The sequence below is a fragment of the Suillus subalutaceus genome (genome assembly GCF_016647625.1).
Source record: "Suillus subalutaceus strain FC151 chromosome Unknown DFJ58scaffold_11, whole genome shotgun sequence".
NCBI classification, from domain to species: domain Eukaryota; kingdom Fungi; phylum Basidiomycota; class Agaricomycetes; order Boletales; family Suillaceae; genus Suillus; species Suillus subalutaceus.
The window spans coordinates 82,840-103,417 of NW_024540260.1; the positions used below are offsets into that span (position 1 = coordinate 82,840).

Here is a 20,578-nt window from a genome sequence, read left to right on the forward strand (position 1 = left end):
CTGCCAGAGCCTGCCTATTCTCGTTCGGAGGCTGAGCGCTGATAAGTAATCACTGCCAAAAAATATTATCACCACTGCACTGTACTGGCCCAGTAAGGATGAGGAACAAATACAAAATTAGCTAGTCACTCAGTGGTCGTCCTCACGGTGCGACGATCACTGAGCCTTTAATGATCGTCATTCAGTGGCTGAAACTGGACAACTCTCAGGGACACTGCTTGGTCGTTGCGTGAATCATGTTGATCGGGGACAAGGACGGGTTGAGGTTGCCTTCGATCATCCGAAGTTCGCACTGCGAATGTCGGAGTCCTGCTGCCTGCTGCTGCTCGAAGTTCAACCTCATGAAATAGAGCATCAAGTAGAGCAGTACTGGTGCAGGTCACACCTGCCGCATCCCTAAATACCAAGCACAGACCCAGATGATGGTAAGCCAAACACACGGATGACAATCATGATGAATTCTATTAAGGAATTTTTTTAAATTATATAATCAGCCAACCTGCGAAAGTGCGTTGACCGGTCATGTACATATGCATCATCGATCACCGGCACCGATCAATCGATCACCGGTGTACGTTCATTGAAACATGCATGGGCATATGAATTTTCAGAGATACATGACAGAAACCGTGCTAACCCTACATCTAGTACCCTTTCTTGCCAGCTGTAAGCTGTAGGTGAGCACTGTGCTCGTCATAAGGCACTTTTGATACAGGAATCTCGCGCCATAGGTCAGGAGTGAGGAATGAGTAAGTTTTCGTAATCTAGAATAGATGTAAGCGCAACACAATGAAAAAAGCTGGAATATACATACAGCAGCAAATGTGGCCTTCAAGAAATTGCCCATCGTTGCAGTCGAGCCCTTCGACTGCGTGTAGCAATCCTCAACACCAGCAAGCTGAAGCAGACGCTTTGACGCAGGAGCAGCGACGATACCAGTACCACGAGGCGCAGGGATCAGTCGGCACATAACGGAGCCGACCTTTCCGCTGACCTTTGATGGCACAGTGTGGGGCTCACCAAGGGCTGCGCCCCAGTAACCTCTTCGCACGGGAATGACGGAGAGTTTAGCAAGGATGATAGCGCCCCGGATGGCAGTTGCAACTTCTTTCGCGCACTTCACACCCAATCCGACATGTCCGTCAGAGTCACCGATAGCAACGAAGGCCTTGAAGCGGGTACGCTGACCGGCACGGGTCTGCTTCTGCACAGGCATGATCTTCATAACCTCGTCCTTGAGTTTTGGCAGGAAGAAGTCGACGATCTGGTATTCCTTGACGGGAAGGGAGAAGAGGTAGATTTCTTCCATAGATTTGATTTTACCGTCTTTCACGAGACGGCCGAGTTTGGTAACGGGAGCCCTGTGAGACCATACGTTATAGGCCGAGCGCAAGTAGAGAATGATGAATACGGACCACTCCTTTTCCTCATCCTTGCGGCCTCCTCTGCGGGGACCGCGACGACCTCTGCCTCGGTCGCCTCTTCCACGTCCGAATCCACCACGTCCGCGTGCTGCGTCAGCCATTATTTGTGTGCCGGAATTTTACTGTGCAGATGATGGTTAGCACTTAAGAAACGATCGAAGTCAAGAGAAGTAGATATGTATGAGGTACATCCGACAAGTGTATCGATGCATCCATCCGAAATACGATTACTTGACGTCCGCCATGCAGAACCGTCTGGATACTCAGCTGTGTGCAAGGGTATGGGATTGAACTCACGTCTCGAAGGTTCGGCGGTGTTGGGCTCGCTGTCGATGGTAGTGTCACCGCTGTGTGTCCTTCAATGCAGCGGCAAAAGCCCTGCCCTGAAGCGGTAATATAACCCCCCCTGACACGTCTCATTTGCACTGCAAGTGCAACACGTTCTTATCACACAATTCCAGCTCAAAAACACCATGAGGACATGATCTTCGTAGTCCAGTTTCGTCAAGATGGCTTAATTAGTGAGATGCACTTCAGGTGCTTGCAACCTGCGGGATACTATTACCGAGTGACCGGGGGGGTTGTGGAGTGGCGAAGCAGTGCTGATGATAAATACGAGCCTGGTTTCATCCCACGCCTCCAACTCTTTGCTTTCCAAGCCTCAAGTCAAGCCCTGACATTTAGCATTCCCTCTCAACTACGTAACAGTTTTCTAACCCCAGTCAAGTTGGCAGAACATGTCGAATATATCCAAGTCCAGTTTTTTGAAACAGCAATTTAGTATTTGCCCCGCGTATGCTCTTCACCCTCTCTCGCGCTTGGCTTTGTGCTGATTCTGGTATTCAGCAACGGCTGTCAAGCCGTTGGGGATGGGGCTTTCTCTGCTGACATTACTCCTAGTGTACTTGCCGTCTGCCACATGCAGGGCACCGACGACATGTACTACTACTCTACTACGTTCTCTGGTGGACCCGGGGTAAGTCATTGGTGTCGTCATTATTAATCTCAAGCACTGAGACTTTTTCAGTGGCGCGTTTGACATCCCTAACGCTAAATGCCCTCCTGACAGAGGGTCGTCAGACTGTGTGACAGGCAGTCCGGCGTCTTCAATTTCCTCTTCTTTCTCGCATTACTCATCGTCTTCCAACACATCCAATGATTCACTTATGCACCCACCGTACTCGCCTTATTCATCTGCAGTTCCGCCTCGCGACATTCCTATTAGAGCAGACTCACCCTACGACATTGCCACCCCGCCTTTGACACCGGATGACGATGAAGACAACTGTGCCACTGGTATAATTACCAAGCATTCAAAAGATGCTTTGGATCTTCTTTTGGCCATCTTTCCTCGTGACGGATTGAGCCTTTTGCCTTATGCTAAGAGCGTTATCGTTGCCGCCCCAAACATGGGTGTTTCTTTCGATGGTGTGGTACTCGAACTCCCTGGAAAGACCAAGACACTTTACGTCGATGGCAAGAACGCCCAGGCGGTATCTCTTCGCGAAAGGTGTGTTGCTTTTTAGAATTTAACGTCGGTGCTTACATGACCACTGTAGCATTGTGGCTCTCCTCGATTTGGCCGACGAACAACTCCAGTGCTCGGCTTTAATAATTGCATTCAACAAGGTTTCCCACGGTCTGAGCGAACTTTTACATTCACTCATGTACGTCGGGGGAAGCGTTGTTACTAAACCACCATTCCAGGTTGATCCTGCGTACATCCTCATCGGTGTGGAGATTTAGGTGGACGGTCAAGGGAATGTGAACCAACCTTATGTGGTAGGAGTGGGCATGATACAGGACCAATTTGTTTCTTGATTATTGTATGCAATCAAATGACTGCTTTATGGCTGTTCGATTATACGCTGGCATAGCTGGCCTGTCACATATTATGATCTGAGAAGGACTGGGCTGATTTGCCTTTGAGGCGCCTGAAGCTTATTATAGAACCCTGGGTCAAGTTGACCCATTGGGCCTATCGTAAACAACGTTTTTTCTTCGTTTCATTATCATAACATGGGGTTGCTCGACTTTCTTTTCTCCATCGTCAAAGCATTTTGCGGAGAGTCGTCTCAGCCAGAAGGCGAAAAGCCTACTGGTGTACAGAGACCACCACAACCACAGGAGCCACTATCTCCTCTTCCAGGCGCTTGGCCTAGTACTTCCCAACATGATCGTTTAAGATACCAAGTAAGCTCAGTGAGCTGCGAGTGGTTCACGTGTCGTAAAAATTAACAGTTCGTTTGTCCTATAGGACCAGAACCAAGCCAATCAACAGGATGAACACTACACGTCCCTTCGCGCTAAAGCAAACCAGGAAGGAGACGCTATGGCTAAATGCTTCCAGCAAAGCCACGAGGCGTATTCTCGCCGCGAGGGTGCGCTAGCTAAGGAACTCTCAGAGAAGGGCAAAAAACACGAACGTACCATGGAAGCACTGAATGCGGAGGCCAGTGCATGGAAATTCCGAGGTATGCTGAGTTATTTGGCGTCAGTTTGGCTTGAAGTTTGACATTGGCACCGTACAGAGAACAATTCGGTTTGTCATATGCTAGCGATCATTGAGCTCGACCAGTTTCTGATACTTCTATAACATTGCAGGAGCGCAAGCCGGGCGAATTAGATCTGCACGGACTGTACGTCAAGGAGGCCATATTATACTCGGATAAAGCTATCAAGGAGGCTCGACAGCGGGGGGACCCAGAGATCCGCCTCATTGTTGGTACGTGATATATTGAGCTTTGACTATGGTACAGAACTCATACATCGAGGATACAGGTAAAGGCTTGCACTCCAATGGCCAGGTCGCTAAAATCAAACCTGCCCTAGAGGACTTGATGAAACAGTACGTATGGCTCGTGGGTCCTCTCTGCATATTAGCTAAACTTTTTGTCAAAGGCTCAATCTTCCTGTTGAGGTGGATCCACAGAATGCAGGTGTTCTGATCGTGCAGCTTGCTTGATCATCCAGTGTGATTCCTTTTGTGAACACTGAATTACCCGACGGATCTTATCCGATGTACTGCGGCCGCAATAGGTTAACACTCGCCCCCATTCATCTGCGATTCTGCGGAACACAGACATGATATTGATGTATTGTATCTATTTCCATGTATACCACTTTTACATAACCTTCAATGCTGTAAACACGAGGTTGACGTGAGGCGGCGCTTTGACGGTCAGGGTTCCCACAAGTTCTCAAATCTCAACTATCACAACAGGTCCTTACTAGTCTCTGTCTCATCATGGACTCGGACACGTTATACATCCTGGGTGGACTAACGGTCGTGGCTCTAGTAGCTTTAGGATTTACCTTCATCGATAAGTCCCCGCCACCGCAGCCACCATCATTGGGTGTATGTTCACCATCAGATTCACCCTACGTGCCTATTATCCGATCGCAGCAAGGGACATACCACCAACCACCGCATCGCCAGCTCCCGCCACCGCCGCGTCCAGCAATCCGATATCCTCAGACCCCTTCAAGATATTCTACACTTCAAGCGGCTTCGAGTTCGCAGCCTTCGCCGTATCAGCCTGATCGCTTGCCGAGCGCACAATACCCCCCACTAGCCACCACTCCCCTTTTATCTCGTGATGCTTCGGTGCCAAAGCCCGTCTGTTATACCCCTCAGGTTTGTCCTAGCATGTTACATTTGCTGTTTACTCACCTCTTCAACTTGTAGCAGTCAAGCCGTCCTGCTACAAGAGCGCCTGTAGTGCCTATAGCGATTGGCCCCCGTGAACGTCCTGCTGCAAGAGCGCCACAGGTACATGTAGGGCCCGTAGTGATTGACCCCCGTGAACGTCCTGTTGCAAGAGCACCGTAGGTACCTGTAGTGCCCGTAGTGATTGACTCTCATGAACGTCCTGCTGCAAGAGCGCCGGGGATACCTGTAGCGAGTGTGGTAATTGACCCTTATGAAGACCCCAAGTCTCTTCGTCTCAAGGCCATACAGGAGGGAGATCAGATGGGGAAATGCTTCAAGGAGAGGAATGAAGCGAAAGCTAGGAATGAACAACAGCGCACTAAAGAGCTTAACGAGAGGGGTGAGGCACACAGGGTAAACATGGTGCTCCTCAACAAGGAAGCCAGCGCGAAGATATTCCAAGGTACGAAATCAATTAAAGGAACGTGCAGGATTTAGGAAGCTTACTCGGACTCCTGCCTTGTACAGAGAATAACCAAGTTTGTTGTGCTCTTTTCAAGGTAGCGCTATCTAACCTTTTTCAGAACCGCAGAAATGAAGTGGATCTCCACGGACTCTACGTCTCAGAGGCTCGGTCCTATTTCGACATCGCTGTTCAAAAAGCTTTTGACCGTAAAGAATCGTCACTTCGTGTGATCGTAGGTAAGACATGACGACACCTTTCAGCTTTGCTCAGCGACGGTGAAACTGCTCAGGAAAGGGAAATCACTCCGATAACAACACCCCAAAAATCAAACCTGCAATCCAGGCTCATGGGGAAAGGTACGCACTTCGTGGCACGCTTCTTTGTAGGTTTTTCTCACCATAGATATCGTGCAGTTTGGGATTGTTGATTGAAGTGGACCCTCGCAATGATGGCTGCCTTATTGTGAGTTTTAAGTGAACCCACTGAACGCCAATTTTCTTGCGATCTCCTTGCAACTCGTGTAAAATACTTGTTCTGTGCTGATGAAAATGCCCTCGAGCTCCGCTTTACATACCAAAAAGTATGTACGATATAGCTGTACTTATTCAAGTATTCAATCTCAATTGATGTCACGTAGTGTAGTTCAAGTTCACTACTAATTTACTGGTGTAAGCATATGCATAGTACATACTCTGGCACAACTCTGGCACTTTGAGCGGACGACGGTTAACCGATAGTATCCATTTTCGTGCATACTGCTGTGACATAACTTCTGATGGGCGGTCTGCGTGGGATGGCGCTTTGGTCAGGATTCTGAAGTTCATCGTGGAATATAAATGTGGGCGTAGCGCTCGTTGTGCTACTCGAATCTAACTATCGATAAGGCATTTGATTCGTCTCCATCCCCCACTGCATCATGCAGAAGTTCATCCCCTCTGTGTCATCGGCCCTCGAGGCCCTATTGAAGGGCCCAAATTGGTTACTATGTAAAGTAATCTCCATATTCTTTGGCAGTAAAAAGTCCCCGTCGCCCCCGCCGATACCATCCTCGGCTTGTCGTTCATTATCTGATTCACCATACGAAGGTGCTTACTCGCAGCAGCAAAAATCAACTTACCACCCGTACCCACCACCGCATCCAGCGGCCAAATACTCTCAACCCCCTTCCGCCCATCAACCACCTTCGCGGCACACACCCTATCAGCCTCATCGCCAACCAAGCGCACGACTCTTTGCTGCAAGAGCGTCGCAGGTACCTATAGTGCCTGCAGTGATCGACCCCCATGAACGTCCTGTTGCAAGAGCGCCGCAGGTACCTGTGGTGTCCGTGGTGGTTGACCCCCGTGGAGGTCCTGTTGCAAGAGCGCAGGTGCCTGTAGTGCCCGTAGTGATTGACCCCCGTGAACGTCCTGTTGCAAGAGCGCAGGCACCTGTAGTGCCCGTAGTGATTGTCCCCATGAGCGTCCTGCTACCAGAGCGCCAGAGGTACCCGTAGCGCGTGTAGTAATTGACCCCCACGAAGATCCCAAGTCTCTTCGTCTCAAGGCCATGCAGGAGGGAAGTCAGATGAGGAAATGCTTGAAGGAGAGGAAAGGAGCGAAAGCTAGGAATGAACAACAGCGCGCCAAAGAGCTTAACAAGAGGGGTAAGGCACATAGGGTAAACATGATTCTCCTCGACAAGGAAGCCAGCGCGAAGATATTCCAAGGTACGAAATCAATAAAGGGAATATACAGGATTCGGGAAGCTTACTCGAACTCCTGCCTCGTACAGAGAATAATCAAGTTTGTTGAGTTCCTTTCAAGAGCAGCGCCGTCTGACCTTTTTCAGAACCGCAGAAATGGAGTCGATCTCCACGGACTCTACGTCTCGGAAGCCCTGTCCTATTTCGACACCTCTGTTCAAGGTGCTCGGGACCGCGAGGAACCGTCACTTTGTGTGATCGTAGGTAAGACATGATGACACCTTTCAGCTTTGCTCAGCGACGGCGAAACTGCTCAGGAAAGGGAAAGCACTGCGATGACAACACCCCGAAGATCAAACCTGCAATCCTGGCTCACGGGAAAAGGTACGCACATCGCAGTATGCGTCTTTGCAGGTTTTTCTCATCATGGGTGTCATGCAGATTGGGATTGTCGATTGAAGTGGACCCTCGCAATGATGGCCGCCTTATTGTGAGTATTAAGTGAACCCACTGAATGCCAGTTTTCTTGTGATCTCCATGTGCCTTACAACTCGTGTAAAGTACTTGCCGCAGTACTGATGCAAATACCCTGTGTATGGCCATGGCCCACGGCGTGCGGCAGAGCCCGCTACCTAATTTGGACGTTGTTGGGCTTTTTACTTCTCGACACACTTCCATGTCTAGCTAGTGCTGGCCCCGGAATATATTTGTCATGATAGTGTACCGGGTATGCGAGATAGTGTAGAACTACTATGTATACTTCTGTAAATTACCTCTGAGGTGGTGCATGGCACTGCGTGTCCTCTTATTTATTGCTATGAAAATGTTATGTAAGCAGCTGTCCTGAGCGGACAGACATGCCGCACCACTGCCGCACCCTGCTGGCCAGCACATACCGTAATCTGAGTCAAACCTAACTGAACACCCATGCCGGTAGCGAGTCCCAATTCTCACTAGCACTCTCGAATGCACATGCTCCTTACCCCACTTGCACAAGCGTAGAGTCTATATACTTCTAAGCAGAGCAACGAGGCCCATACGCGCCGTGACGGCGCCACGGTGCGCTAGTAGCTAACTTGAAGGAACTTAGAGAAGGGCAAGCAGCATGAACGCACCATGATGAAGCATGGTTCCTGAGATCTAGACTTGAGGGCTCCCTCCATGATATTTACTAATGCGAACAGGATGGACAACCAGGTGAATTGGATCTCCACGGATTCTACGCCAAAGAAGCTATATCATACTCGGATAAAACTATCAAGGAAGCTCCGCAGTCACTGTGGGGATTCACAGATCCGATTGACTGTTGGTACGTGATATATGAGTATGGTACAGAATTCACAATAATCAAGGATATCATACAGGTATTGGGGCAAAGGACACTTAGATCAGAAGTATGATCCGGGTCCATCTTGCTAATATCAAAGAGGACTTGATGAGGCGGTACGTATACTTATGGCTTGTCAATGGACCTGATATATACCTTCCCCGCTTATTAGCTAAACTATTAGTCAAAAGCCAGAATGTTCTTCCGATGTAGCCCCACAGAACGCAGGCGTTCTGATTCAATCTACTGTGGGCACATCTAGCCACGCCATCGCCTCTGATCAGAACGTTGATGTGTGTGCGATCTATCGATCAATGATAATGTGTCCATTTTCATGCATACCGCCGTGACATAACTTCTGATAGGCCGTTCGCATGGGATGGCGCTTTGGTCAGCCTGATCAAGGGTTCTCCCTTGATTCATCCATATGTAATGTTACCTTCATCGTGGAATATACTACATGTGGGCGTAGCGCTCGTTGTGCTACTCGAGGCTAATTATTGATAAGGCCTTTGATTCGTCTCCACCACCGCATTGCGCAGATGTCCATCCCTTCTGTACTACTATCAGTCCTCGAGGTCCTATGGAAGTGTCCAGCTTGGTTGCTACAGAAATTAGTATCCATATTCTCTGGCAGGAGAGAGTCCCCGTTACTGCCAAAACATTCCGTGGCTTTACGTTCACCATCTGATTCATCATACGTAGACGAAAGTGCTCACTCGCAGCATCAAAGATCATATGAACACACCTGCTCGCAGTCGCAAAGATCAACTTACCCGCCACCGCGTCCAGCGGCCGAATACTCTCAATCCCCTCCCGTCCATCAATCCCCTTCGCAGCACACACCCTCTCAGCCTTATCGCCATCATAGCATACGAATCCCTGCACAACGCACGCACCCCTTATCTCCTGATGTTGCTCCGCTGACCGAGCCTGTCCGAAGTCACATACCTCAGGTTTGTCTAAGTATGATCCATCCGCCAGTGCTGTTTACTCACCTCTTCGAAATACACTCAATTCCTTCCCCCATCGATCGTGTTTGCAGTACACACCCTCTCAGCCTGATCGCCAACAGAGCGTACGAATCCCTGCACAACGCACGCCCTCCGGATCTCCTAGTGTTGCTCCTGTGACCGAGCCTGTCCGAAGTCACATCCCTCAGGTTTGTCTTAGCATGATTCATCTGCCAGTGCTATTTACTCACGTCTTCGAAATACTCTCAATCCCCTTCCCCCATCAATTGCGTTTTCAGTACACACCCTCTCAGCCTTATCGCCAACAGAGCATACGAATCCCTGCACAACGCACTCCTGATGTCGCTCCGGTGACTGAGCCTGTACAAGTCTGTCTTAGCATAATCCATCTGGCGGTGCTGTCTACTCACTTCTTTGACACAGCGATCACGTCATTCTTCTGGACCCGAATTAGCTACAAGAGCACCAGGGGTCGTTGTGACGCCCAGTGTGATTGACCCCCACGAAGATACCGATTCTCTTCGTCTCAAAGCTAGAAATGAAGGGAGTCGCATGGGAGAATGTTTCAAGCAGAGCCGCGAAGCGTTCGCTCGTAACGAGGGAGCGCTCGCTAAACAGCTTTCCCTGAAGGGTGAGGCTCACAAAGCCAACATGGCGCGCTTAGATAAGGCAGCCAGCACGAAGATATTTCAAGGTATGAGACTGATGGACAGAGTGTGCAAGATTCGCCAACTTACCTACAGCCTTATCTAGAGAATAATCAAGTTTGTTCTTCTTCTTATGACACACGCTACTGTCCGACGCTTTCCTCAGGGACTCATGCCCGACACAGTTGATCTCCATGGACTCTTTGTCTTAGAAGCCAAGATGTACTTCGGCAACGCCGTTCGAAGGGCTCAGGACTGTGGAGAATTGTCACTTCATGTGATCGTAGGTAAGACACTATCCATCGCACACTCAACTTCAGAAACAGGTTTCTCATTGATTGCAAAACAGGAAGGGGAAATCACTCCGAAAATAACGTTGCCAGGATCAAACCTGCAATCCAAGAATATGGACAAAGGTATGTGCATCGCGAATGTACCCCCATAAGTTGGTTCTCATCGTAGATGTCATGCAGTTTGGGTCTGGACGTTGAAGTGGATCCTTTCAATCATGGTTGCCTTGTTGTGAGTCTTGATCCCAGCTAACTTGAACGGCAATTTTTTTGCGATCCCTATGTACCCACGCGTACGTGCTTTTTTGTGTGTTATCCTTCCCCTTTTCATACTCGAGTGTGTACGATACTATAAGAAGTGTTTTGGTGTGCTTCATTTTGTTCTGTCTACAGGAGACTGGTTTTGGTGTAGTGTGTAACAATGTAGTGAGGTGCAAGCATGGTAGTCTGACTAATCTCAAAAGCTTCGATTTACTAATTCGACTGGATCGGAACGCGGACTAGGAGAGACTGAGGTCTTTGCCACTTAATGTGATTTGATGCATTCAGGGGCTTGTGTTTCCCACCCTGTTGGGAGCCGATCTACTTCGGATGGTATACCCGCTCATGAGCCTATTGACATGAGGCGGCGCTTTGACGGTCAGGGTTCCAGCTGGTTCTCAACTATCATAACAGGGCCTTTGTTGTCTCTGTCTTCCACATCATCATGGAGACGTTATACATCGTCTGTGGACTAACGGCCCTTGTGGCTCTAATAGCTCTAGTCTTTACCTTCATCGATGACTCCCCGCCACCGCAGCCACCTTCCTTGGGTGTATGTTCACCATCAGATTCACCCTATGTGCCTATTATCTCGCAGCAAGGGTCATACCACCAGCCACTGCATCGCCAGCTCTCGCCACTGCGTCCAGCAATCCGATATCCCGAGACCCCTTCAAGATATTCTACACTTCAAGCGCCTTCAAATTCGCAGCCTCCGAGTTCGCAGCCTTCGCCGCATCAACCTCATCGCCTGCCGAGCATACAATACCCCCCACTAGCTACCACTCCCCTTTTATCTCGTGATGCTTCGGTGCCCAAGCCTGTCTGTTACACCCCTCAGGTTTGTCCCAGTACGTTACATCTGCTGTTTCCTCACCTCTTCGACACATAGCAGCCAAGTCGTCCTGCTACAAGAGCGCCGCTGGTACCTGTAGTGCCCATAGCGATTGACCCTCGTGAATTTCTTGCTGCAAGAGCGCCGCAGGTACCTGTAGTGCCCACAGTGATCGATCGTCCTGTTGCAAGAGCGCCGCAGGTACCTGTAGTGCCCATAGCGATTGACCCCGGTGAACGTCTTGCTGCAAGAGCGCCGCCGGTACCTGTGGTGCCCATGGTGATTGACCCCGGTGAACGTCCTGCTGCAAGAGCACCGCAGATACCTGTAGTGCCCGTAGTGAATGACCCTTGTGAACGTCCTGTTGCAAGAGTGCCGGAGGTACCTGTAGCGCGTGTAGTAATTGACCCCCACGAAGACCCAAAGGCTCTTCGTCTCAAGGCCATGCAGGAGGGAAGTCAGATGAGGAAATGCTTGAAGGAGAGGAAAGAAGCGAAAGCTAGGAGTGAGCAACAACGTGCCAAAGAGCTTACCTGGAGGGGTAAGGCACACAGGGTAAACATGATGCTCCTTAACAAGGAAGCCAGCGCAAAGATATTCCAAGGTAGTACGAAATCAATATGCAGGATTCAGGAAGCTTACTCGGACTCCTGCCTCGTACAGAGAATAACCAACTTGAAGTTTGTTGAGTTCCTTTCAAGGGCAACGCAGTCTGACCTTTTTCAGAACCGCAGAAATGAAGTAGATCTCCACGGACTCTACGTCGCGGAAGCCCTGTCCTATTTCGCCATCGCTGTTCAAAAAGCTCGGGATCGTGAAGAATCATCACTCTGTGTGATCGTAGGTAAGACATGATGATACCTCTCAGCTTTGCTCAGCAACAGTGAAACTTCTCAGGAAAGGGAAATCACTGCGATAACAACATCCCGAGGATCAGACCTGCAATTCAGGCCCACGGGGAAAGGTACGCACATCACAGTATGCATCTTTGTAGATCTTTCTCATCATGGATGTCGTGCAGTCTGGGATTGTCGATTATAGTGGACCCTCGCAATGATGGCCGCCTTATTGTGAGCTTTAGCTGAACCCACTGAATGCCAGTTTTCTTGTAATCTCCATGTGCGTTGCATGTAAAGTACTTGCTCATTGGTGATGCAGATGCACCTCCTCTTTACATACCAAAGTGTGTAGGATACTTATTCAAGCATTTAATTGGTGTATTGATTCGTTGATTACTTATGTACATACTTACCCTAGCGCTTGTACAATTCAGAGCCTATATGTGCTTCTAGCAGAGCCCATGCGCACCATGACTGCATGACGGTGCGCTATCTACATGCTAGTGATGAACCTGGTTCTGAAGCTCGGGGACTCACTCTAGTCATGTGAATTGGATCTGTACGGATCCTACGCCAAAGAAGCCATATAGTTCCGCAGTCACTATGGGGATTCACATCCACTTTGGTTGTCGGTACGTATACGTGATATATGAGTCTGGTACAGAATTCATACCAATCAAGTATACAGACAATGTGGCAAAGACTTACACTCAGATCAGAATTGTCATCTGGGTCCATCTCGCTAAAATCATAGCGGCCCTAGAGCTGACTTGATAAGACGGTACGCGTATACTTATGGCTTGTCAATGGACCTACTGTATTAACTTCCCGCTCTTAGCTAAACTATTTATCAAAGGAAGAATATTCTTCCGATGTAGGCCACAGAACGCAGGCCTTCTGATTCAATGTACTAGTACTGTGAGCACATCCTGGACCAGCTATACGCGCTCGCCTCTGATCAGAACATTGATGTGTGTGCGATCGGTTAATCAATGACAGATCATGCACATGCATCATGTATCCATTTCCATGCATACCACTGTGACATAACTTCTGATAGGTCGTCCGTGCGGGATGGCGCTTTGGTCAGGGTTCTCCCTTGATTCCAGCATATGTAACGTTATTTTCATTTGGAAAAAAAGATGCGGGCGTCACTAGCGCTCGTTGTGCTACTCGAGTCTAACCATCGATAAGGCCCTTGGTTCGTTTCCATCCCCCACTGCATCATGCAGAAGTTCATCCCCTCTGTATTATCAGCCCTCGTGGCCCTATTCAAGGGCTCGACTTCGTTGCTATGGAAAGTAATCTCCATATTCTCCAGCAGGAGAGAGTCTCCGCCGCCACCGCCGATACCATCCTCGGCTTCATATTCACTATCTGATTTACCATACGAAAGTGCTCACTCGCAGCATCAAAGATCATATGAACTCACCCGCTCACAGCAGCAAAGAAAAACTCGCCACCTGTACCCGCCACCGCGCCCAGTGGCCGAACATTCTCAATCTCCTTCCGCTCATCAGTCACCTTCGCAGTACACGCCCTATCGACCTAATAGCCAACCGAGCGTACGATTCCCTGCAGAACCCACGCACCCCGTATCTCCTGATGTTCCTTCAGTGACCGAGCCCATACGAAGTCACATCCCTCAGGTCTGTCTTAGCATGATCCATCTGACAGTGCTGTCTACTCACCTCTTCGAAATATTCTCAACCCCCTTCCGCCCATCAGTCATCTTCGCAGCACACACCCTATCAGCCTGATCGCCAACCGAGCGTACGATTCCCTGCACAACCCGCGCTCCCCATATCCCCTGATGTTGCTCCTGTGATCGAGCCTGTCCGAAGTCGCATCCCTCGGGTCTGTCGTAGCATACTCCATCGAGAATTGCTGTCTACTCACTTCTTCGACACAGCGATCGCGTCATATTTCTGGACCCGAATTAAATACAAGAGCACCAGAGGTTGTTGTGACGCCCATTGTGATTGACCCCCACGAAGATGCCCATTCTCTTCGTCTCAAAGCCAGAAATGAACGCAGTCGCATGGAAGGATGTTTCAAGCAGAGCCGCGAAGCGTTCGATGGCAACAATCCAGAGCTCGCTCAACAGCTTTCCCTGAGGGGCGAGACGCACAGAGACAACATGGAGCGCTTAAATAAGGCAGCCAGCACGAAGATATTTCAAGGTATGAGACTGGTGGACAGAGCGTGTAGGATTCGCCAACTTACCTCCAGCCTCATCTAGAGAATAATCAAGTTTGTTGTTTTTCTTATGAAACACCTAATCGCCAACCGAGCGTACGATTCCCTGCACAACCCACGCCCCCCGTATCTCCTGATGTTCCTTCGGTGACCAAGCCCGTCCGAAGTCACATCACTCAGGTCTGTCTTAGCAAGGTCCATCTGGCAGTGCTGTCTACTCACCTCTTCGAAATATTCTCAATCCCCTTCCGCCCATCAGTCACCTTCGCAGCACACACCCTATCAGCCTGATCGCCAACCGAGCGCACGATTACCTGCACAACCCACGCTCCCCACATCTTTTGATGTTGATCCGGTGACCGAGCCTGTCCGAAGTCACATCCCTCGTGTCTGTCCTAACATACTTTATCTGGCATTGCTGTCTACTCACCTCTTCGACACAGCGATCACGTCGTTTTTCTAGACCCGAGTTAGCTATAAGAGCACCAGAAGTTGTTGTGGCACCCATTGTGATTGACCCCCACGAAGATGCCCATTCTCTTCGTCTCAAAGCCAGAAATGAAGGGAATCTCATGGAAGAATGTTTCGACCGGAGCCGCGAAGCGTTCGCTTGTCACAATGGAGCACTTGCTAGACAGCTTTCCCTGGATGGTGAGGCGCACAAAGCCAACATGGAGCGCTTAGATGAGGCAGCCAGCACGAAGATATTTCAAGGTATGAGACTGATGAACGGAGTGTGCAGGATTTGCCAACTTACCACCAGCCTCATCTAGAGAATAATCAAGTTTGTTGTTCTTCTTATGAAACACGCCATTATCCGACGCTTTTCCCAGGGACTCAGGCCCGACACAGTTGAACTCCACGGACTCTTTGTCTCAGAAGCCAAGTCGTACTTCAGCAACGCTGTTCGAAGGGCTCGGGACAGTGGAGAATCGCCACTTTATGTGATCGTAGGTAAGACATCATCCATCGCACGCTCAACTTCAGACACAGGTTTCTCATTGATTGCAAAACTGCTCAGGAAGGGGAAATCACTCCGAAAATAACATCCCTAGGATCAAACCTGAAATCCAAGAATATGGGAGAAGGTATGTCCATCGCGAATGTACCCCATAAGTTGGTTCTCATTGTAGATGTCGTGCAGTTTGGGCCTGGGTGTTGAAGTGGATCCTCACAATGATGGCCGCCTTATTGTGAGTCTTAATTCCAGCTAACTTGAACGGCAATTTTTTGCGATCCCCATGTATGTGCCCCACCACACGCGTACGTACTTTTTTGTGTGTTATCCTTCCCCTTTTCATACTCGAGTGTGTACGATACTATAAGAAGTGTTTTGGTGTAGTGTATAACGATGTAGTGAAGTGCAAGCACGGTAGTCTGACTAGTCTCAAAAGCCACTGATTCGACCGGATCGGAACGGGACTAGGAGAGACTAATATTAAAGCCACAAAGACGGCTTGTACAAATTGCTGTACATACAAAAGCAAAGGAACCGCCTGATGGTTCACTCCGGCTAAAGGCAGACACGTTGGCTGGCCAGCCAGCACTGAGCACATATTATTCAATCTTCCGACACCTACTCGGACTCCGCACTGATGCAGCAAATGCCCATTTTTCGTTCTCGAGTGTGCACCCTCTTTACCTCACTGCAAAACTCTCGTTCGTATGCGTCCAAAAGTGCCAATCCCTATCCCTATCCAACACAAACAAACCCTCAGCCACACCAGATCTTCCATTTGCCGCGAGGTGCAAACCAGGAGGATGTGAAACGGAGATGCACGTGTCATCTTATACCACTGCCCTCGTATGTCCTAACACAAAGCAGATTATGAACTTGTCCGAATTTACCACCCGGACTCGGCTGTCGCTCGTCATTATCCCCCCGAGGAGTCGCAGGCACGATTTCAAGCTATTTCTAGAGCGTACGACATGCTTCGAGGAAAAGCATCTTCCTCTGGCGAACCGGTCGAAGCTACTCACCAAGTAGATCCGATACGATGGTCGGCTAGGGTGCGCCGTCCTCATTTCGACGATACGGCTAGTGATGAGCGGTGGAAAGAGAGAGTGATCATGGGTGCTGTATTGCTGGTAAGTGTTCTTACAACGGTTCTTACCCGAACTGATTCACGGCGACCCATCATCAATTTGTTCTAGACTCTAGCTGCATTTGTCGCACAGACTAGTTGGACTCGCCAGCAGGCTATTGCAGAAATGACAAGTCATAGACGACCATCCTATCAAAGTAAAAAGTCAGGGAATGAAGATGGCGCTCTTACTGCAGACCATGAAGATTGATGACCAGAAGGCGGCCTTAAATGCAGCCAGGGAGGTCACGATCTTCGCGGCAGGCATTAACTATTGCACCAACCTCCGTTTCACCACTCCTCTGATCGATGGCCATTGACATGGTGTACGACGGGTGCCTCCTGCGCACATGTACTTATTGGTTCTCGACAGTCTATGCGTCGTGCCCAGTTGTACGACTTGTAACCAGTCTGTCAACCCCGTTCAAACGTACAAGGACAGGGCAGGGTAGTACATTTGTTCCTTGGTGCCCACTACGTACGCCAATATTTTGATTAGGGTTGAGCAGATAGTCGAATGCGATAGGAATGAGGACAAACTGCAGGTCGCACAGAGGTCCTCGGACAACAACACCGAGCATATTCATTAGTCATGCAAGAGATAGAGGCCGTCCTGGATTTGGGAAGTTCTGACGAACACAAAGGTGACGGTTTCGTTGTTTTGGACATTAAGAAATTTGCGAGTGCATCACGGTTCACAACGCATGTGTGCTGGGGGGACGGGCAAAGCAGTCAATGGATCTAGATGGTGACAGTGTGGCATATCCAATGTCGTACATACACTGTAGGTGGGAGCAAACTAGCAGCAGGCGGTGACACCTCTAGATCGCTAGAAGACATCTCAACTCTTACGCGTCGATCGACCATAACGCGCTGGACTTTCCAACACGGGCTCTTAGATCTAAACGATGTAAGTCTTGAATTCGTATCACAACAGGTTTTATGTCGTTAATTAATATTTATTAGTATACTTCCAGTTTATTACCATATTCCGTTGGTATTGCGTGCTCATCACCTTGATGCAACAACTGCACCAAGTACTCCCACTACCTCGTAACAACATGGAGAATGCTTCCATATCAAGAATGAGCGCTTGAGCCGTTCCTTGTACATTTCGCTACGCCGATTTTGTCTCTGTTGGATCCTGATTGTGGACGTCTTCGTAACACGAGGTCAAAGTGTGTAATTTTCCGAGGATCATCACACATTGCTTCTTCGAATGCCTGGAACGCAACGTCCCATCAGCGGGAGAAGGCACTGCCTCGTCTAACACCGTTGTCTCACATTCTTGTGCCCCAACCCACTATCACGGACGTCCAATGTTATCAGCAAAGCCACCCCGGCAACCTAGTTGCTCGGCGATTCTCGCCAGATGCTCTTCGCACTCGACAACTAAATCCTCCGGCTTCCTGCTTCCTTCTAGGCACTTAGGTTTATAGGTCCGGTTGAAGCATGAAAGCCTTGGATGACCAAAATAACCAGGGAAGACAAGAATGCTCAACAAGGTTCGCACAATACCTCCCCAGTGAATCCCACTAATTGATTATGCCATTCTAGGATTTCTCAACTCATTAGCTCCGCCGCTATTACCCTGCTTGTCATTGTCAAGGTTTCTAGCACCCTGAAATTCGTCGCGTTCCTAACTTACCGGCAACTTCCGTGGTACACCACCAGTCATGACTACTGGTCCCGGTTAAAAGCAAAAGATCTCACTGGAGTCTCCAACAAAAAGCGTTAGTCCACAGGGAGATTATTAAGAAATAACACAGGTAAGCGCAATGATTTAGTTACTTAGCAACTGAGTTGCGCACCTTCAGTGACCAATTTCGCTGCTTGCAGTGCTTGACTTACTGATCAACAAAGTATCGATCTAAACGAGACACGCTAATATTGTACCAAGGCGATTGCTAGATCACGCCGCTGCAATGAATATGTCAAGCAAGGTTTCAACCGACACGGACGGCATTTCACGAGTCTCCATTTATCAACAAATGATATTTCTCATGTTATGTTTCACAGTAGCAGGGTCATTTTAAATTTATATCCGTCTATAATTGCAATATTAATGACGTATATTGCATGGGCTCCTTATCTCTTGTGAACACCGGTGAATTCACTCAGTACTCATCTCTCACCGGTGATTGTATACACGTATGTAACGTAGCCTCGCTAATCTTACCGGTCACTTGTGTCGTATGACAGCCAAAAAACCCTCATTTATTTCTCCAGTTTTTTTTTGAGCGAGCAGGACGAAAAAAAACTGCGATAAATTGATGTTTGTGTGCTGTTCCTGTTCCTGTTGCGGAGAGAACCCGACCCGGCCCGACCGACTTGCCGAGAGACTGCCGCGGAAGGAATACTCATGACGCGGAGTCAGTACTCAGTACAGGTCTTTTCAACAATTTGGGTGCATGTGCTTTATGGCCCAGATCATCATGATTTGAACAATGAGAACTTGAAGCTTCTGACCGTTAACGTTCCAGATTGAGTACATTTAACCAATCTTCTGGTTGATCTACTAGCTAAGTAGGGCATGCTAACCATATGTCTATAGAACGATGCCGCATGATCTTTCTTTCGTGACCTCTTGATCTATATATCCTTTTCCGTAGGGTTGACTGACTTTTGTGTAGACGCCCATCAAGCCATGTCACAAGCATTGGTGGAGCAGGTGGAGCAACTCGAGAAACTGGAGGAGTAAATGATGACGTCGCATTGCGGTCCGCAAGCATAAAGGTTCTTAGACGACCACCATTGGATAAGACCAGCCTCCACAATCATCAGGCCCTGGTCGCCAGTACGCATGGCGTCGCCTTTTACTACTCTCCCGCCTGAACTCCTGCTCCACGTCTTCTCACTGGCCTCTAGTCACCGCCCCACTGCTGTAGCACTATCGCTTGTCTCGCATTGGGTGCGCAATCATGTCGAACGCAACCTTTACCACACAGTCTCCCTTTCATCCAGTCGCTCCCTCTTAGCATTTATCGCTAGCCTCAACTCCAAACCGCATGCCTTTGCGCATAATCTGGTGAAGAGGTTGAGCATCACCGCACTGGGTCCCATCAGCAATATAGACGAGGTGCTGAAAAAGTGCACTGGCGTCACAAGTCTCGTTTGTGGATTTTCTGTGCCTTCATACCTCCACTGCGCCCGGAACTTAAAGCAGCCCATCGCGCCACCAGAAATCACGACATTTCGCCTTCCTATTGCACCCCACGAACAACTCCTAATAGCTCTCGCTTGTCGAGATGGCATCGATATGTCCATCATCTCTCCTCTAGTCACCCATCTCAGATTCCAACTAACGCCTGCTACGACGTCCGAGAGCATGGCTCGTCTTCGAGAACTATCTTATCTCACGCATCTGGCGATTACATATAGGCACGGGTTGCATGGAAATGTTAACTCCATCAAGGAGATGATCAAACCTGTTTTGGAGGAAGGAAGACTGAAGGTTCTCGTCATTCATGTCACGGGTGCATGGAAACGAGGCACACCGCAAAGAGATCGAAGAGTGGCGTACTGGTTCTGATTCTACCCTCGAGGTCATTGATAGTACCTCTACTAGTACGCAGAAGTGCCTTGGGTGCCGTCCCCATACCCTAATCATAGCGAAGCGTGCCGCGGCTGCTGTCCTCCCTCAATGGGAACAGGGGGTTGACATATGGGATGTCAGCTTCACATGATATTGTTCATAGTGAGTTCACATCATTGTAATAATTCTGTCAGTCCATCACGTACCAATGCTGGCATGAGTATTCTTAATATAATAATGTTTGATACTTCTCCTAGCGAATCTCGTACTACACAACCGACGTTGTTCCCACCACAGGTCCACAAATTGCGCCGCTCCTTCAGTGAGATATAGTGAATACGAATTGGCGATAAGCTAACGT

General features: G+C 49.0%; 11 protein-coding genes across 11 annotated transcripts; 10 read left to right on the forward strand and 1 right to left on the reverse strand.

Moving 5' to 3' along the window:
- Nucleotides 1–443: 443 nt before the first annotated feature.
- DFJ58DRAFT_764749 (ribosomal protein S5, N-terminal domain-containing protein) lies at nucleotides 444–1,770 on the reverse strand. Its single transcript, XM_041388707.1, has 4 exons — nucleotides 1,722–1,770; nucleotides 1,416–1,546; nucleotides 815–1,361; nucleotides 444–764 (listed from the first exon to the last, which is right to left on the reverse strand). Exons 2-4 carry the CDS (start codon nucleotides 1,523–1,525, stop codon nucleotides 645–647), a joined length of 777 nt encoding a protein of 258 aa, XP_041248713.1. The 5' UTR covers nucleotides 1,526–1,546; nucleotides 1,722–1,770; the 3' UTR covers nucleotides 444–644.
- Nucleotides 1,771–2,161: 391 nt separating this feature from the next.
- DFJ58DRAFT_653334 (ornithine decarboxylase antizyme-domain-containing protein) lies at nucleotides 2,162–3,170 on the forward strand (the record flags this gene model as incomplete). The annotated part of the gene is made up of 4 exons (XM_041381736.1): nucleotides 2,162–2,250; nucleotides 2,271–2,404; nucleotides 2,496–2,934; nucleotides 2,984–3,170. 4 exons carry the CDS (start codon nucleotides 2,162–2,164, stop codon nucleotides 3,168–3,170), a joined length of 849 nt encoding a protein of 282 aa, XP_041248714.1.
- A 140-nt stretch (nucleotides 3,171–3,310) lies between these two features.
- On the forward strand, nucleotides 3,311–4,648 carry DFJ58DRAFT_764754 (DUF1771-domain-containing protein). Its single transcript, XM_041388708.1, has 6 exons — nucleotides 3,311–3,617; nucleotides 3,682–3,898; nucleotides 3,956–3,966; nucleotides 4,029–4,149; nucleotides 4,206–4,272; nucleotides 4,326–4,648. Exons 1-6 carry the CDS (start codon nucleotides 3,444–3,446, stop codon nucleotides 4,387–4,389), a joined length of 654 nt encoding a protein of 217 aa, XP_041248715.1. The 5' UTR covers nucleotides 3,311–3,443; the 3' UTR covers nucleotides 4,390–4,648.
- Nucleotides 4,581–6,243, forward strand: DFJ58DRAFT_764758 (uncharacterized protein). Its single transcript, XM_041388709.1, has 7 exons — nucleotides 4,581–5,061; nucleotides 5,113–5,252; nucleotides 5,307–5,539; nucleotides 5,605–5,615; nucleotides 5,661–5,778; nucleotides 5,832–5,898; nucleotides 5,956–6,243. Exons 1-7 carry the CDS (start codon nucleotides 4,672–4,674, stop codon nucleotides 6,017–6,019), a joined length of 1,023 nt encoding a protein of 340 aa, XP_041248716.1. The 5' UTR covers nucleotides 4,581–4,671; the 3' UTR covers nucleotides 6,020–6,243.
- Nucleotides 6,244–6,839: 596 nt separating this feature from the next.
- DFJ58DRAFT_764762 (uncharacterized protein) lies at nucleotides 6,840–7,563 on the forward strand. Its single transcript, XM_041388710.1, has 2 exons — nucleotides 6,840–7,250; nucleotides 7,316–7,563. Exons 1-2 carry the CDS (start codon nucleotides 7,091–7,093, stop codon nucleotides 7,333–7,335), a joined length of 180 nt encoding a protein of 59 aa, XP_041248717.1. The 5' UTR covers nucleotides 6,840–7,090; the 3' UTR covers nucleotides 7,336–7,563.
- Nucleotides 7,564–9,864: 2,301 nt separating this feature from the next.
- On the forward strand, nucleotides 9,865–10,927 carry DFJ58DRAFT_40716 (uncharacterized protein). Its single transcript, XM_041380249.1, has 4 exons — nucleotides 9,865–10,221; nucleotides 10,281–10,291; nucleotides 10,341–10,590; nucleotides 10,648–10,927. The coding sequence occupies exons 1-4, from the start codon at nucleotides 10,080–10,082 to the stop codon at nucleotides 10,698–10,700; spliced, it is 456 nt and encodes a 151-aa protein (XP_041248718.1). The 5' UTR covers nucleotides 9,865–10,079; the 3' UTR covers nucleotides 10,701–10,927.
- Nucleotides 10,928–11,042: 115 nt separating this feature from the next.
- DFJ58DRAFT_40910 (uncharacterized protein) lies at nucleotides 11,043–13,094 on the forward strand. Its single transcript, XM_041380257.1, has 7 exons — nucleotides 11,043–11,566; nucleotides 11,618–12,167; nucleotides 12,224–12,240; nucleotides 12,287–12,404; nucleotides 12,458–12,524; nucleotides 12,582–13,031; nucleotides 13,088–13,094. The coding sequence occupies exons 1-6, from the start codon at nucleotides 11,171–11,173 to the stop codon at nucleotides 12,643–12,645; spliced, it is 1,212 nt and encodes a 403-aa protein (XP_041248719.1). The 5' UTR covers nucleotides 11,043–11,170; the 3' UTR covers nucleotides 12,646–13,031; nucleotides 13,088–13,094.
- Nucleotides 13,095–14,090: 996 nt separating this feature from the next.
- On the forward strand, nucleotides 14,091–15,479 carry DFJ58DRAFT_764795 (uncharacterized protein). The gene is made up of 6 exons (XM_041388711.1): nucleotides 14,091–14,234; nucleotides 14,300–14,582; nucleotides 14,642–14,778; nucleotides 14,858–15,312; nucleotides 15,372–15,382; nucleotides 15,432–15,479. The coding sequence occupies exons 2-4, from the start codon at nucleotides 14,441–14,443 to the stop codon at nucleotides 15,059–15,061; spliced, it is 483 nt and encodes a 160-aa protein (XP_041248720.1). The 5' UTR covers nucleotides 14,091–14,234; nucleotides 14,300–14,440; the 3' UTR covers nucleotides 15,062–15,312; nucleotides 15,372–15,382; nucleotides 15,432–15,479.
- On the forward strand, nucleotides 15,138–15,812 carry DFJ58DRAFT_653127 (uncharacterized protein; the record flags this gene model as incomplete). Its single annotated transcript, XM_041381721.1, has 4 exons — nucleotides 15,138–15,334; nucleotides 15,440–15,552; nucleotides 15,620–15,686; nucleotides 15,743–15,812. Coding segments are annotated over 4 exons (447 nt in total), but the record flags the coding sequence as incomplete, so codon positions are not given.
- A 255-nt stretch (nucleotides 15,813–16,067) lies between these two features.
- On the forward strand, nucleotides 16,068–17,160 carry DFJ58DRAFT_40722 (uncharacterized protein). Its single transcript, XM_041380250.1, has 3 exons — nucleotides 16,068–16,374; nucleotides 16,424–16,686; nucleotides 16,753–17,160. The coding sequence occupies exons 1-3, from the start codon at nucleotides 16,194–16,196 to the stop codon at nucleotides 16,891–16,893; spliced, it is 585 nt and encodes a 194-aa protein (XP_041248722.1). The 5' UTR covers nucleotides 16,068–16,193; the 3' UTR covers nucleotides 16,894–17,160.
- A 2,001-nt stretch (nucleotides 17,161–19,161) lies between these two features.
- Nucleotides 19,162–20,432, forward strand: DFJ58DRAFT_764812 (uncharacterized protein). Its single transcript, XM_041388712.1, has 2 exons — nucleotides 19,162–20,151; nucleotides 20,174–20,432. The coding sequence occupies exons 1-2, from the start codon at nucleotides 19,486–19,488 to the stop codon at nucleotides 20,366–20,368; spliced, it is 861 nt and encodes a 286-aa protein (XP_041248723.1). The 5' UTR covers nucleotides 19,162–19,485; the 3' UTR covers nucleotides 20,369–20,432.
- Nucleotides 20,433–20,578: the final 146 nt, after the last annotated feature.

What these genes read in the sequence shown, in the direction of transcription:
- DFJ58DRAFT_764749 (XM_041388707.1), bottom strand. Translation starts at nt 1,525, where the DNA reads ATGGCTGACGCAGCACGCGGACGTGGTGGATTCGGACGTGGAAGAGGC. An exon ending in AAGGATGAGGAAAAGGAGTG is followed by an intron (nt 1,362 to 1,415) that starts GTCCGTATTCAT and finishes ATGGTCTCACAG; the next exon opens with GGCTCCCGTTACCAAACTCG. An exon ending in TGAAGGCCACATTTGCTGCT is followed by an intron (nt 765 to 814) that starts GTATGTATATTC and finishes CATCTATTCTAG; the next exon opens with ATTACGAAAACTTACTCATT.
- DFJ58DRAFT_764754 (XM_041388708.1), top strand. Translation starts at nt 3,444, where the DNA reads ATGGGGTTGCTCGACTTTCTTTTCTCCATCGTCAAAGCATTTTGCGGA. An exon ending in ATGATCGTTTAAGATACCAA is followed by an intron (nt 3,618 to 3,681) that starts GTAAGCTCAGTG and finishes TTTGTCCTATAG; the next exon opens with GACCAGAACCAAGCCAATCA. An exon ending in AGAGATCCGCCTCATTGTTG is followed by an intron (nt 4,150 to 4,205) that starts GTACGTGATATA and finishes TCGAGGATACAG; the next exon opens with GTAAAGGCTTGCACTCCAAT.
- DFJ58DRAFT_764758 (XM_041388709.1), top strand. Translation starts at nt 4,672, where the DNA reads ATGGACTCGGACACGTTATACATCCTGGGTGGACTAACGGTCGTGGCT. An exon ending in CCGTCTGTTATACCCCTCAG is followed by an intron (nt 5,062 to 5,112) that starts GTTTGTCCTAGC and finishes TTCAACTTGTAG; the next exon opens with CAGTCAAGCCGTCCTGCTAC. An exon ending in ATCCAGGCTCATGGGGAAAG is followed by an intron (nt 5,899 to 5,955) that starts GTACGCACTTCG and finishes GATATCGTGCAG; the next exon opens with TTTGGGATTGTTGATTGAAG.
- DFJ58DRAFT_764762 (XM_041388710.1), top strand. Translation starts at nt 7,091, where the DNA reads ATGCAGGAGGGAAGTCAGATGAGGAAATGCTTGAAGGAGAGGAAAGGA. An exon ending in CAGCGCGAAGATATTCCAAG is followed by an intron (nt 7,251 to 7,315) that starts GTACGAAATCAA and finishes TGCCTCGTACAG; the next exon opens with AGAATAATCAAGTTTGTTGA.
- DFJ58DRAFT_40716 (XM_041380249.1), top strand. Translation starts at nt 10,080, where the DNA reads ATGGGAGAATGTTTCAAGCAGAGCCGCGAAGCGTTCGCTCGTAACGAG. An exon ending in ATCCAAGAATATGGACAAAG is followed by an intron (nt 10,591 to 10,647) that starts GTATGTGCATCG and finishes GATGTCATGCAG; the next exon opens with TTTGGGTCTGGACGTTGAAG.
- DFJ58DRAFT_40910 (XM_041380257.1), top strand. Translation starts at nt 11,171, where the DNA reads ATGGAGACGTTATACATCGTCTGTGGACTAACGGCCCTTGTGGCTCTA. An exon ending in CTGTCTGTTACACCCCTCAG is followed by an intron (nt 11,567 to 11,617) that starts GTTTGTCCCAGT and finishes TTCGACACATAG; the next exon opens with CAGCCAAGTCGTCCTGCTAC. An exon ending in ATTCAGGCCCACGGGGAAAG is followed by an intron (nt 12,525 to 12,581) that starts GTACGCACATCA and finishes GATGTCGTGCAG; the next exon opens with TCTGGGATTGTCGATTATAG.
- DFJ58DRAFT_764795 (XM_041388711.1), top strand. Translation starts at nt 14,441, where the DNA reads ATGGAAGGATGTTTCAAGCAGAGCCGCGAAGCGTTCGATGGCAACAAT. An exon ending in CAGCACGAAGATATTTCAAG is followed by an intron (nt 14,583 to 14,641) that starts GTATGAGACTGG and finishes AGCCTCATCTAG; the next exon opens with AGAATAATCAAGTTTGTTGT. An exon ending in TCCGAAGTCACATCACTCAG is followed by an intron (nt 14,779 to 14,857) that starts GTCTGTCTTAGC and finishes TCCGCCCATCAG; the next exon opens with TCACCTTCGCAGCACACACC.
- DFJ58DRAFT_40722 (XM_041380250.1), top strand. Translation starts at nt 16,194, where the DNA reads ATGCAGCAAATGCCCATTTTTCGTTCTCGAGTGTGCACCCTCTTTACC. An exon ending in GGAGGATGTGAAACGGAGAT is followed by an intron (nt 16,375 to 16,423) that starts GCACGTGTCATC and finishes AACACAAAGCAG; the next exon opens with ATTATGAACTTGTCCGAATT. An exon ending in TCATGGGTGCTGTATTGCTG is followed by an intron (nt 16,687 to 16,752) that starts GTAAGTGTTCTT and finishes AATTTGTTCTAG; the next exon opens with ACTCTAGCTGCATTTGTCGC.
- DFJ58DRAFT_764812 (XM_041388712.1), top strand. Translation starts at nt 19,486, where the DNA reads ATGGCGTCGCCTTTTACTACTCTCCCGCCTGAACTCCTGCTCCACGTC.